Source organism: Zonotrichia leucophrys, chromosome 20 (assembly GCF_028769735.1).
Source record: "Zonotrichia leucophrys gambelii isolate GWCS_2022_RI chromosome 20, RI_Zleu_2.0, whole genome shotgun sequence".
Taxonomy (NCBI): Eukaryota; Metazoa; Chordata; class Aves; order Passeriformes; family Passerellidae; genus Zonotrichia; species Zonotrichia leucophrys.
In genome coordinates this window covers 3,460,739-3,475,598 of record NC_088189.1, presented here as the reverse complement: position 1 = coordinate 3,475,598, position 14,860 = coordinate 3,460,739, and the positions used below count along the sequence as shown (strand labels likewise).

The window sequence follows — 14,860 nt, the reverse complement described above, 5'->3', positions numbered from 1 at the left end:
ATGGGATGTGTTGCCCCAAAGGATATGTTCTCCAATGGGTGTGTTCTCCATGGGATGTGTTCTCCAAGGGATATGTTCTCCAAGGGATGTGTTCTCCATGGGATGTGTTGCCCCAAAGGATATGTTCTCCAAGGGATGTGTTCTCCCTGGGATATGTTCTCCAAGGGATGTGTTCCTTTTCTGGCTGCAGCTGGACAAAAGCAATTCCCTCCCTCCCTCCCTCCCATGGAAGCATGAGGGGGACGCTGAACAACAGCAAGTTGATAGGAATGATGTTAGGGTGGAATAGAAAAACTGACAAGTAGGAAAACAAAAAAAACCCCAAACAAACAAACAAAAAATAGGGGTAACTTTGGAGGATGAAAGTGGGCATCTCTGGGCAGAGGAGAGGTGCTGTGGGAGCCACGTCCCCTGTCCTGGGGCGGCTCTGTGAGCAGGCAGGGCAGCCTGGGGTGCAGGATTTGCTCCCCATCCTCAAAACTGGATCCCAGAGCACTGGCTGTGCTCACCCTGGAACCTTCCTGGGGATGCTGAGCAAAGATAATGGGTCAAGAGGGTCCCCAAGGAAGGGAGGGACCCCAGGGAATGAGATGAACAGGGGACAAGTCTACAGTGAAAACTGATCACATAATCAGGCCTCAGCAAGGAGAGGCATTAGTGAGACCATGTCAGAAACAATCCCTTTGTCCCTCTTCAGATCCACTCCCATTCTTTAGCTCTATAAGAGTTTCACTGTGAGAAAGGGGAGGGTGTGTTCTGGGATTTGGAGGCCAACCAGGAGTTTTGCTGATTAATTATTTAAAAGGTCCTTTATTTTCATTCTGTTTCTAACTGAAAAATAGTTAAAAGAAATTACATTGTCTTCCGAGCATTGCTAGGTAAGAAAGGCCAAAAAAAAACCCTGTTCAGAAATAAGTTATAGGATCTCCAACAGACAAAATCCTTGTTCAAATGTGGTTGCTGTGCTAATCAAGGGATTTGCTGCACTTCAAAGCTCAGTACAGAGAGTGTAGCCAGCACCTGAGCTGCAGCACAGCAGAGTTGTGCTGTCCTGTGCTGCCCTACAGTGGTGAAGCAGCTTTTCCTGGAACGCTGCTCCGACAGTCAGGAGAGAAACATTCGAGTCTTTTTGCTCTGCCAGCAGAAAGGAAAAAAGACTTTTTCAGGATAAACGACACGGATTGAAGCAGAGCCACAAGGGGCAGGTTTTCCACGTTTTCCACTGCAGGCAGGGGGACGGTGAGGGCACCCCGGTGCCTGTGGGCGCTTTTTGTGAGGGACGAACTGGGAGTGAAGTGACAAGCTGAGGCTAGGAGCCAATGGAAATATCCTTGAGAAAAAGTGTTTGGCTCATCTCCATTTGGTTAGGAGGCAATTTCCATCCCATAGATGTGAGAAATAATAGTGAACTTGGAACAGAGTGATTAACCAGTCAGAGCTTCCTAAGAAAGTACCAGATCTGAATTTAATCCATCCCAAACCAAGAAAGAAAAGGTACTGAGAGTCTCATAAGAAACATCTCTACACCTCCTGTATCAGCTTTTAGGTGTAAGAAAAGTTCTCTGGAGGTGATCTCAGAGTAACCATTATCATACCTTAACAGGAGGCTCATAAAAACTTCAAATTGGAGGAAAAGTGAGCCCAGAACTAAACATTCCAATGAAACTGAATGGGAAAACCACAAGTCTGAGACTTCATGAAGCTTTGGAGGAGATCCTGGTTCTTTACAGAAAGTTCAACTAAATACACTTTGTATAAGAATTTTTATGTAGGTAGGAGGATCTTCCTTCCTACAACCAAAATTTGCTGTGCATCTCCTGGGCAGGACAGTGGGATCTGCAGCCCAGAGAATTTCAGAATTTATGGCCTGGAACACTCTTAGCCTCAGTAAAGCATTTTCAGAGCAGGTAAAAGTTTTGTCTGGTGACAACAGTTGGACTTGTGGGACTTCAGTGGTAATTATGCTACAAAACTTCCTGATTAATAGAGTAGAAAATGGGAACAGTCCCCAGCACCAACTGCCATTAAGAGACATAGTGATATTAGACATTTATGATACAGTTTCAGTGCCTGAATCTTAAAACTAGAAGTTTTCATCTTTATATATTTATATCTCTTTATTTTGATTGCAGTAACAGAAAAAGATTAAAGATTTTTTTTTTTAATATATAAAGAATGAACAATACTCAAAGCATTTACTTTCAGCTTCCCTTGAGAAGGAAACTAGAGATCTGTAACAGCCAGACATTTGCTGAATAGCCCTTTGCAGAATTGCAGTATCCAAGCTTGCCTCACTTCAGGTCAATAAACACGAGGTAAAATCAGATTAAACCAAACAGTTTCAAGATATCACTTAAAATGTAATGAAATATTAAATGTACCAGAAATGGATTTTGCTAACTAAACCTCTACAATTTTGAATGGAAACAATGTTGGTCATCTCTTGGGTTTAACTGCATTCCCCCTTATGGATTTTTGTTTTACAAAGTATCAGTGAAATGTTCGTGACTAAAAGCACTTAGATTTACCTGAATGTCCCTGAAAGGCTTTATTATGCAGCAACAAATGCAACAAATTTTCCCCTAAATGCATATTTGACTACATTTTATGTGTAAAATATTCTTGGGTGACAATTTCTATCTAATGAGATTTCGATGAGGCAGAGAGGAAATTTTGAGATAAATTTTGAGACAGAAAATTTGGATGCAATAAATATTGAGTGAAGGTCGGCCTTGGTGTCTCTGCTGGATGATTTGAGGAAGCAGTAAAACATTCTGGAAAGTGAAAGTGTGTGAATAAGAGCCAGATGTACAGGAAAATGGAAAATTGCATTATTTTTTCTTTTTGTACCTTTTTGTTATTATTTAACAGAAAAATAAAGTATCAAATGCACAAGTTTCAATTCCAACTATCAAAACTTGCTTGATTTTTCACCAAATTATTAAACAACTGTACTTCAGGATTTGGTGCCTAAAGGGCTGAATGAAATCCTCCAACTTCATTTGTTTCCTTCCTAAAATATAGAAGAAAAATCCCAAACAGAAGAGCCAACTTCCAACAAAACTGTTTGCCTTTTATTCATATGTTTTTTTAAAAATATCCACCCTGGCATTCTCTGTCATTCCCTCTGCTCCTCGCCCTCTACAAATCCTTTTAGCATAAATTTGTATTTTTGTAATCGTTAGCCCTTTACAAAGCAGCCAATACATTCAACTAGAGTTAAGGTAATAACTTTCCAATGGAGTAGGAAATTACAGCAGCATCATTAGGCTAATGAGTTTTGGCTAAAGAGTTCTTCCTTCTCAAGCAGAGCCTCAAGACGAAGCATTTCTGTTTGTACCTCGAGTACTGGTAACAGTAATTCCAGACATTGAACACACAACACTTCACCAGGTAACCAAGAATATTCTGAGACAAAACAAGGTGGTTTGGAGGTTGCTGATGTGGTGTCATTGCAGTGTCCCTCAAATGTCAACTTAAAAGTTGGAACTGTATTTTATATGCTGAGATTGCTTTAAACACTGAGCCTCCCAATGCCCCAAGTGCTTCTCAAGATGAGCCTGTGGTGGAAACATTTTCTTGCTTTAAAGCAAGTTCCAGTTGATTTTCATGCTGATCATTAAACTCATCTTCCACTAAATTATCTCCCAGCTCTAATTGTTGTGCCTTTTTCTTTTTTTTAGTCCCTTAACTGGATAACCCTTAGCCTTGTGGGATAGATTCATTCTCTGACCTTGAAAATTTGTATGAGGATGCCAGACTGGGTCACTCACCTGGGGAATGAAGATTTTTTCCCCCCTAAATCTCTTTTTCAGGGTCCAAGGTGATGGATTTTGAACTCTGAAGTTGTCTCACACCTTTCTTTCTGCTCTATTCTCTTATCAACCACACCATTCCAGGAGTGAGGGGGTGAGGACAGGAGAAAGCAGCCGAACCCAGGGGCAGCAGGGTTTGGGCCATGCTGCAGGACACAACACCTGGCTGTTAAGTTTCCCGGTTTTAAATCACAAACAGGTTCCCAAAAGCTGCTGCTGGTGGCTGCTCTGGGCTTCCAGACAAAATCTGTAACCCAGCAGAGCTCTGCCCTGTGAGAAACAGAACTCAGGGTTAGCACCAAAACTGTCACAATTTGTTACTTCATTTTGGATGTTGTGCCTTCAATCAGTAAGAGAACAGAGATTAAAACTACTGAGATATTCACCAGCCCTCAGGACACATCTCCACCTCAGCACCAGTCTGAAACATTTCTCATTAATATTTTGAGTTCTTCCACAGGATTTAGTTCTATCACCCAACCCATAATTTGTCTTTTCGTGGAAGCTCTTCTGATCCTGCCAGCAGCAAACTGAAAATGTAGCAAAAAAAGAACTGGAATGTGCCCCTCTGGTGTGGCAATTCCTAACCCTGACACAGCTGCTCCTTCCTCTGGGCACTCTGGCATTTCAGTTGCAAGAATGATACAGTTCCAAAGTCACATCAAATACCAGAAAACTACAGATAGAAACATTGTACTTCACTGTTAATAATCCACATAAATTCACAGCCTAAAACAATAGTTTGCATGACAGAACAACAGAACTGAGAGAATTCCCAACATTACTGCCTCTGTCCTAGGCTTCTGTTTCTCCCAACTTGTGTAATATAAATTAAAAAATTAATTAGCCAACTCATTCAATGACTGGGTAAATTAAAGTGAAGAGATAAATTCACATTTTAATTTTGAATTAGCTCACATTTGTCTGCTGGTATCCCAGCATTAGAAAGCATGTTACACAAAAATCCCTTTGCCCTCAAAAATTTATCCTTCTTGCTATCTGGGACAATGTTCAAAGGTTTTATTTTGTTCTGTCATTCAATAATTTTGAGTCAGACTTCCTACGGGAAAAAAAAAAATTAGGAAAATCTGTAAGTTTGTTTTTTGGTGGATTTTTAATTATCTATTACATATTTGGTCAGTTATCCATGGTACAGAGGTATCAATGCTGTTGTTACCCTGGTGAAATCCCTGTTTTCCACAGGACCAGGCTAAATTTATAGGACACAGATGTCAGACAAAAACCTCCACCTTATTATTTTTACATTTAAAGCAGTGAGAGATTTTATTTGCCTTCCCACCTCCTCCCGTGTTGCTTTTCCAGGTCAGATTTGTGCTTTATACTGCACCCATTTTGCTCAGCTCAGTACACTGAAAATAACCAGGATAAAAAGAAGTTTGAGCTCTTAATGAGAATCAGGGATCAAAACAATTAATGACAAACCAGTACTTATGGCTCAAATTTTAGCAGTCTGTGCACCACAGTAAAATTCTGAAGCAGTTTTACCTACCCTGACCTGCATCCACTCACAGCACTGAAGCCAGCTGAGTATGACCAGGATTAAAACAGGCTCACTCTTGGAATTTGTCTTGTCAGTCACCAGAGGGATTTTTCAGTGTCAGGCTTTCACCAGCACAGCTTCAGAAATCCCTTTTGTAGCTTATTTTATTTACAAAGATGCTTCAAAGTTTGTTATAGAACAGGAGGATTATTTCCCAACAGATGAATTTTCAGAGATAGCAAGCTGAGGAAGAAGGGCACAGTTTAGTTTTGGACTGCAAACAGATGCTTGCTCATAAATATTTTTACTGTTATACCAACTCAACATGAATTTTAGAGATGAGGGCCTGCTCCTGTGTGAGATTTTCCACTGACAATAATCTATGGCCCTGAACGTGCCTATTAAATTTAGTAGGAATTTTAACATCTACTTCCATGGAAGAGGTCTTAGGAGTGCCAGCATTGTTAGGAATACACACAGCACATTAGGTACAGTTGGGGAAAGAAGAGAATTTACTCTCTTCCACAATGAGTCACAGAATTTTATAACTTAGAACAACTTTATCACTCTTAAGACATTTGTATAGCACCAATCATCAAGAGCATTGTCACTAAGGCACTGGACTGGTACTCAGCTGTCACGGGCTCTGCCTCCAGCTCTGGGGTCAATCTCCTGTGTTTCTGTCTTTTGTTTTTACTGGCACATAACTTTTGACACTGCAAAATAAGATAAATAATACAAAACATCCTCCATCACTTACAGCAACAACACACCACGAGGAATTACAAGGTGCTCAAGTTCTGAAGCCGTGAACATGAACAGATCTGTGCATAGATTTTCTGGCAGGAGGAAATTAGCCTGCAGGTATCAATTCTGTGCAGCACAGTGGAGCAGTGTTAGCCTCCCTTCCTCTGGAGCTAGGCCATGCCCTCACTTAAATCCTGCCCTGATGCCACGAATCCAAACAGTTTTTAGATAAATGAAGGAAAGCCCTCAGGACTCCTGCCTATGACAGCTGATCCAGGATGCCTTCCTAGGCTTTTGCACCAAAGTCTGCTCCTACCAACTTGCAGAGCTTCAGTTTCAGCCTCTGAGAGCAGTTTTTGATGCTTTCAGAGGCAGCTGAATCCTTTTCTAGTCTGTAGTGGATTTATCTCTCCACATTATTATAAAAGAAAAAAATCTTTAGGAGTTATCCCTACTCTGCTGCACCACACTGAATGTGTGCTCTGATGCACAAATTACTAAAAGTTCTTGGGTTGAAATAAGTTACTGCAAATGCACAGTAGCTGATTTTGAAACCACAACATCTCTACAATTTATTATTATTTTTACAAAATACCCAAAGTGATCAGACCATATTGTAGGTTACTGGCTTGCCGAAGGTTGTTTTAAAATCAAAACCATTTCTGAGTTACAGAAGTGCCAAAAACAATCTTGAACCAGGTTTGTTTGTTGTTTTTTGTTGTTTTCTTTTTAAACCAACCCCCATCTAACAAAACAGTTGAATAACTTAAAACAGAAACAAGAGTTTGTGTTGGAAACTGTTGAAAAACCAACCCACCAAAATCACGCTTGAGCAGAAGCCTTGTATGGCAAAGATTCAGCTTAGGGCAGTTTGGTGCCAACCCTCCATAGGTTTACAATGGAAATACTGACACAACCTCAACTACAGTGATGCAAATGTGCCCTAAAAACACTGTATTTGCTTTTATTAATAAAAGTGGTAGTGTTTACATTTGCAGGTATCTTACACTTCAGCATCACGATGAATACTGAGTAGAATGAGTTAAGTTTTGGCTGTAAGGTCAGAAGTTTCCAAACAGATGAATGAGACAGAAGTGACAGTCCTCAATCATGAAAACAAGAAGTTCAAATAAATAAATAAAACAAAACTAAGAAATATGGGTAAGCATTAGGTTGGAATGGTTCAATTAACTGCAAATTATGGCCACTAAATTAGAGACAGAAGAAAACACAGTTACTTATTAAATAGCAAGCATTAAAGCTTTATGGTTTTGTATTTAAAAAAAAAAAAAAAGGAGAAAGAAAGCTGTTAAAAATAAGACTTGCATTTACCAGGCCACCAAACTGCATGGACTAATAAAGAGACTAACAAAGGCAATACTGAGACATTAAGACACACACACGCTCCGTACTTGTGCAACTCAACCATATTCAAAACAATTGCCTTTTTCCTCACATAAGAAAAAAAAAAGCATCCCCTAAACATATCTGTTCATATAAAGCTTTAGGTTTCTGAAACTGTTGCTGTCTTACATAGCTCATTGTTATGATGTGTCCTCCTCGTCAGAGGAAGAAGCTTATTTCATTAATTTTTTAAATGGAGGTGCTTTGTTTCTCTCAGACAAGAGATTACATTCCTCACACCACTACAGGTTTTCTCCATTTATAAATTTGGTGTTCACACCAACTCCTCCTAGGCTTAAAAAGATAAGGGTTGGCACTAAAACAAAGATTTTGGCTCCTGTAACTAAAATTAAGGCTCACAATGAATTTCCTTTCCACTACGCGTGTCCCATTTTTACCTAGTGGAAACGCCAGCCCTTCACCTACAGGCACTGGATACATTCTGAATTGGAGGGGCCTATTTTCAGTCATGTTTTCTACAGTTCTACAAAGTTCAGGTGGCAACTGTCTAAACCTGTGAACAGGAAAGATCATTCTTGAAAGGCGAGTAACAACTGCAGCTAACATTTTTTCAGCAATTCAGTGTCTTCTGGAAGTAATTCTGAATTGAGATGGGACAGTAACTCCCTCACATCCCTGCTCTCCAGTGAAAATGGACTGTGTGATTCATTTTAAGACTTTAGCCACAAAAGCAAATGAAAAGTCACAATTCTGAACAGTTGCAGTTCTTAGTATTGAAAAGGCATCCGATACCTGAAGCAAATCTAGCTGCACAGACATCACTGACCAGCCTCACTTGGATTTAAACTGCATCTCTTCCCAAACAAAGAAAGTCTCTTGGGTGGAGGGAAGCTAGTGTGAAAGGCAAAGAGGCAAGAATTTTGGTGTTTTTGTTTCTTTTCCTTTTAAAGTCACTGCAGTTAAGATCCAGATCAGTTTAGGGGTGTAAATGAAGGGGGAACAGGGGTGTTTGAGTAATATAGGCTAACACTGTTCTAGATGTGTTATTACAGCTGTAATTTCTGACTCTGTACAAATTGTACACGTAGGTTTAGACACATGAAAAAGTAACACACTCACAGAGACATAAAACACCTAGGTATAAAATATAAAGCAGTGTAGTAGTTACTAAAATTACATGCTCTCTTATTGCTACAGTGATTTTTGCTCTTTTTTCTTTTTACTGTACCACATGTTGTTCTAAGCATATAATTTGCATAAATTATTCAAGTTTAAGAAAAAATCCACACATCTTCACTTTTAAGCTACTTATATAGTTAATATAAAACAAAAAAAGGTTCTAAAGTATCTCTTTATTAAAAGAGAAATAAAAATGTCATTTGAAACTGGAATTCAGTGGCCAAATCCAAGGGCAGTGCACACCTTGTCATTCCTTGTCGTTGCCCACGCAGCGCAAGCCGAGGTTGGTGGGTATTTGGCCCAGTCTAGAGATGGTCACCAGACCTGCATGATGCCCTACGTGTCTGTTATTGTTCTGGTTTGTTTGTTTTTGTCTTTAGCAAAAAAAAGGACTATGAATGACCAAAGACTAACATTTATAATTTGTAGCAAAATTTGGTTTTATGTAGAAACAAGCCATGTTTTGCATTTGGATAGAGATTTAAATGAATTAAAGCTAAAAATTAAAAAGCACGATGCTGCAACATCTGGTCACTTGTTGAAGACCTCACTTTTAAAGTGGTTAAGTTTGCACAATTTGTACTTTTTTCTTTTTTTTTTTTTCCTTTTTTTTCCTTTTTTTTTTTACTAAACAGTATTTTTCCTTCTTTTATAAACCAGAAAAACTAAACTACAGATAAATTTTCCCTACCTTGAGCTAATGCTGCAGATAGGGTTGACAAAGCTGTACAGCGCAATCAAACATACTTACATCTTAGCTCATTGTACAGGTACAGCCATAATCAAGGCACAAAGATCTTCTACAAGTTATTTTCAATAAAGTTGTACAAAATAATACATTTTACAGTCTGTACAAGAATAATAATCCAGCAGTAAAATAAAAAATGAGGGAAGGGAAGAAGAAAAAGAAGGGAAAGACTGTGAGGACTACAGTCTAGATAATGATTTTTAGAGCAGACGGGATCATCAGTGGACAAACTGAAAACAGTGTGTGGTTAACTCTTTCTGCAATCACAGGCCATACGCAGTTCAATTCATAAATGTCCATGGTTGTCTTTAGACCACCAAGACTGGTTTTAAAAATACCCTTCTGAAAGGTAGCAGTTGGTTTTTGCACTGTCTAGGTCTGTTGGAGAATTGTCAGTATTTCCGCCCAAAGCCACATTACAGTCAGAGAACCAAACTCAAGGGTCTGTCTTCAACCTTGGTCTGTGACTTGGCACCTTCGTTACTCGGATGCAGTGAGTGATACAAAGTGGAGATCACGGGTTATAGGATTATGCCCACAGCAGTGCTAAATTACTTAAAGTTTTCTCTCCCCCAATTTTTGTTTCAACGTTTTAATTTTTTCATCCCCAATTCTTTCAGGTGCTCCACATTCAGGGCTTTTAATTAATTAGGTTTTTATTTCTTTTTTTTTTTTGTTTGTTTGCTTGGTTTGGTTTTTTCTCTCTTTTTTGTTAATAACAGTGTTAGGGAATCCTCATGGAAATGGCCTTTTAAGTGTTAGGGGCCATCTCAAACTGTCCGAGGGGTACAGAAGCAAGCTTAGAAGTGCTGCTATTGTCCAGCAAGGAGAAAAAGTTGAGGGGTGCAAATCAATGGGAGATTCAAACAGTTCTCTTCCACCCTATGTGGGCAAGGGTGTTTTTTTCTTTTTTTTTAATAAGGAACAAGGAGTCCAAAACACAGAAAAAAGTGCTCTCCATCACAACAACTCGTATTGGCGAAGGTGCATGCGCTGAATAATGTCCCGACAGTCATTGAAAACCCTCCGGATGTTCTCTGTGTCCACGGCACACGTGAAGTGAGGGTAGCAGTAGTGCCTTCCATCTCCACTTGCTGTGCTGATTCTCTGTGCAGAGCAAGAGAGAGACACTGGGTTAACAACAAAACCCCCTGGGGAACCCCAGCCCGTCCCCAGAGCTCGGCTGAATGAAGGTGAGGGGTGTGTGTGTGTGAGCTGTGCCTTCAAAAAGTGCAAAATGCACACACAGTTTTCACCTGGAACAGGAAATTCATATGGTGAGGTGGTCACTGCAAGCTAGGGAATTTCAGAAAGGAATGAGAACTCAGGAAAATGCCATTATTTATACACAGCTTTGGAGGATTTAGCAACTCAACTCCTAGTCCATTTGGCCATGAAAAAGCAGGATTTTGCCTCCCTGTACAAAGCTTTTATCCCTGCTTTACACTTACAGAAAGCCTCCCTCAACTTTTTGTTTTGCTCCATTTTAAAATGAGTCCACAATTTGATTGCCAGGCTCACCATTACAAGTAATTGTAACAATATTAAAATAAAAAAATCTATGTCCATTATAGCTTCAGCTGACCAGTATTGGGAAAGATAATACGAAAAGAACATTAATATCTGACAAAGGAGGCATCTCTTGATTAGTCTCTATCTTTAGAAATAATGCATGGAATAAAAACCTGGCCCCATTAATAACAGCAGGACTTCACTTGTCATTCTGTTTGGGGTTTCTTAATTCTCACCAATTCTTTTACTATTTACTTATGTACAAACAAATATCCAAAAAGCAGCTAAGAAACAGTAGTAAAGCTCACAAATATAACAGTGGTTGATGCAATGTGGATGTTAAATACAAACAACACAAGAAGTGACAGCACTTTGCAACAGCAGAAGGTGAGCAAGAGCTTGGGTTTGGGAAGAATCACAGAAGAAATAGGCAAAGAAAGGAAATACTTACAAGAAACTCGTCTCTAATAAAATACTTGGCCCTTGTAACTCTGGGATCCTCACCAGGCTCTGGTGTTGCTGATTAATAATAAAAGAAGCATCTCATTAAAACAGGTGTTTTCTGGTAACAGCACCTAAACATCTCAACTTATTCCTCAAATATGACAGAAATCCCCTTGGCAAAACTGACTGTGAGACAAGACAAACCATGACATTATTTAAAGCAGCAGGATTTCAGGAGAACAAGGGAATATTACAATGGCCACAGTACCAGGCATTTGGCAGGTAAGAGAAATGTCCACAGGCAGGATCAGGAGGAGTCCTGAGGACACATTTGTGACAAAATGTCAGATTCTGATCTACACCAAAGTAAAAGGATTTTGTCATGATGAAATTATTAATATATTAAATGTTTAAGAGGCAGGAATCTCTCATTATTAGTACCTTAAATTCAACATTACAATTTGGCTAAAAGACTCTGATGATTACATCTGCTTAAGAGTTTTGAAGCCCTAGTTGAAGCTACCAAAACCATCACAAATGTAATGAAAAATTGCAAACAAAACTTAAAAATCTTACCATCATCTGGTGTAGTGTAGCGAGCAAATTCTGGAAAGTAGTCTTCAATTTTAGATTTCCCTGCCAAAACTTTCTCTGCTAGCAAATCTTGTTTATTCAGGAAAAGGATTACTGAAATGGTCCGTAGCCACCTGTGCAAAATGGAAACCAAACACTGTCAGGAGGCACAGCCCAGATCATACAGAAACTTAAAATAAATTAAGTCACACAAGATGTCTGGAAACAAGGCCACATGACACACTGGAATGGTTTGGAAAGGTTTTTTTATACCTGAATCCCAAGGGTGTAATTCCAGGTGTGCACACCCTGAGGTGCTCCCCACTTTGTGCTGTTAATCCAAACCCACCCCAGGGGAGGTTTCCACCTCCCAGGGCACTGCTCCATCACCACTCTAATTACTTCAGCCTCATTATGGCAACCACCAATGAGTGGCTGTGCAGAGCTCTTTGCAATGAGCTGAGATTAATGAACATTTGGGGTGGGAGGCTGTGACCAAAGAACCAGCCCAGACTGTGCCAGGAGATGGGAACAACAGAGCCCCCTGTGCTGTTAACCCTGGTGGGCAGCTCCTCCCTCACCTTCCTCCTCAGGGGGTGGAGGGGGAGGAAAGGGAGAATGAAAGCAAAAATATCTGGGGGTCAAGATAAAATATAAATCATGACTGTTCAATTAGTGAGGGATAAGTAAAAGCCAGGAGAGGACAAAAGAAGTGTTGCAAAGGCAATCACTCCTGTGGGCACACCAATACCCCCAAGCTGGGGAACCTCCCAAAATCCCCTCTTTTCCCCCTTACTGCAGGGAATGATGTTATGTGGCATGGATCACACCTCTGGTCAGCTTGGATCTGCCCACCTGTGTCCCTGAGGATTCACTGCAGGGACAGAGTGAGGAACAGAGAGGGCTCTGCACACACTGCTCAGAGCGTGAGTGTGTTATCAGCATTGTTTTGGGCAAAACCCAAACCATGACACCCTATGGGCTGTCATGGAGAAAATGAACTTTGTCCCAGCCAGGCCCCTCCACGAGTGGTGACAGGACCAGGAACCTCAGTGAGAAGTGCCTTTCACAGACCTGTTGTTCCAGATACTCTTGAAGAGGTTTAGTGCCTCCTGCAGCCGGTTGGTCTGATTGTCCTCTCGTATCACCATGTTGTAGCTACTGCTGGCCACCACAAATATGATAGCAGTCACATCTAAAGCAAGAAACACCCTTGAGTTAATGCCAAGCTTCTGAAGAAATATCCAGGAATAATGAAGTTCAGTAAGAAGTTGCCAGACCTGCAGCTCCCTGCAGAGAACAGGCTGGGATGCTGCTGCTGACAGCTTTGTAAGTAAAGGAATCAAAAAGGAAAGTGAAGAAACCATGGAAGACAGGCAAGAACAGAAGCTGACAGAATGACAGAAAATGTAGGAAAGAAAGGAACTGGAGCAAGAGAGAGAAACTGAAGAAAGCCAAGAGGAGAATTTAAAGAAGATTTAAAATGTGTAAAGAAAAGGTCCTTGGGGGAAAACCTCAGGACAAACAGCACTTTTGATTTATGTAAAGAGCAGCAATAACAGCAGCAGGCTGCAGGGAATTCATGGTTAACTGCAGTGGTCCCCCTGTATGTGTCTCAGTGCTCGGAGCCCCATCTCCTCCCTGGCAGGCATTCCCAGGATCAGGATCCCTGAGCTGCTCCAGTCCCTCCCTGTGCCAGGCTCCTCTCCCTCAGCACAGATGAGTCAGCCCATGAGGCACCAGGAAGAGGAAGGAGCAGAGGTAAAACCCAAACAAATCTGTTACTGACAGCACAGAAGGAAATACTGCCCAGTCCTTCCACACACACAGTGTCCAGGTGATTCTGTGACAGGAACTGTAGCAATTTGCCATGAATTCCAAGTTGCCTCTCTAGGATCTCACTGTAACTGTTCTACAAAAAGGTGGGTTTTTGTGTGAACTTCATTGCTATTTTGTCCAAACAACAAAGAAGTCTAGGCTGGCAAATAATGCACAAAGCCACCTCCAAAAAGACTTGATTAACGGAAGAGAGGGAAGCCAAAAAAATGGACAAGCTGAAGTTATCAAATTCAAATTCCTCTCCACCTGCATTCTCCTGGAAGATGTTCTGTGTAGTTACAGGAGCTTACATGTCAAGAAAAAACTCAATGCTGTGGGACTGTTTGATAACTCCTTATTGTGCTAAATGGAAAGATGATGGATTTCACACAGTTGAGAAAATGAAGATTTGGCACTACAATTCTGCAGAGAACTATTTTATAAAGCCACCAGAAATTCTTATCCTACCATTAAAACACTGGATCCATTTTCGGCGTTCATCTCGTTGCCCTCCAACATCAAACATGCTGAGAAAAAAACAGAAATCCAGTCAGTCAGAATCATTTTGTGCTGGGTTTTTTGCTTGTGTCTGCATGCAAACAGAAAAGGTAAGAAGTCTTAGAACTTCTGTGTTACAGAAGTTAAAGGGAATCTTGGATTACAAGAACCTGAACAGGTAAACAATCCGTGAACACAGGCATGCAGAGAAAATAGATTTAAAACATTTTGTTCTTTGTGATTTAAAATGAAGCACACCATTAGCATTTCATTTTCAAGCCAGACTACTAAATTAGAAAACCATAAAATACTTTCTTTCTATTAAACACTGATACTTGAGAAATACAGTAGGCTCAATAAATATAAATATATGGTAGGCTCTCCTTCCAGTTTACCTTGGTATTTGTCTGTGTTGTATTAAAAATTGCAAAAACATAAAAAAAGAAATAATTATACTTACTGGAAATTTACTTTATCCACCTGAAACTTGGTTTCAAAAATTCCTGATGTCAAAACTCTGCATCTGAGAAGATCCTAAAGCATAAAGGGAAATGCATTGATTCAACACAGATACTTGGTGAGTTTCTCTATATCCAGCAATGGAAATAAACCCCTTTTTGTCCATGCTGTACTACAACACCAGGGAACAGCACTGGAGTG

The 14,860-nt window shown here is 40.2% G+C and overlaps 1 protein-coding gene across 2 annotated transcripts in view; it reads right to left on the bottom strand.

Moving 5' to 3' along the window:
• Positions 1-9,206: 9,206 nt before the first annotated feature.
• GNAS (GNAS complex locus) overlaps positions 9,207-14,860 on the bottom strand; it is a 124,583-nt gene continuing 118,929 nt past the window's right edge. For both annotated transcript variants that reach the window (XM_064729607.1, XM_064729606.1), the window contains exons 7-12: positions 14,661-14,734; positions 14,171-14,229; positions 12,959-13,079; positions 11,888-12,018; positions 11,319-11,386; positions 9,207-10,462 (exon numbers count right to left, since the gene is read on the bottom strand). In XM_064729607.1, the coding sequence (XP_064585677.1) occupies positions 10,316-10,462; positions 11,319-11,386; positions 11,888-12,018; positions 12,959-13,079; positions 14,171-14,229; positions 14,661-14,734 (600 nt within the window). In that variant the 3' untranslated portion in view covers positions 9,207-10,315. The remainder of the gene's footprint in view (positions 10,463-11,318; positions 11,387-11,887; positions 12,019-12,958; positions 13,080-14,170; positions 14,230-14,660; positions 14,735-14,860) is intronic.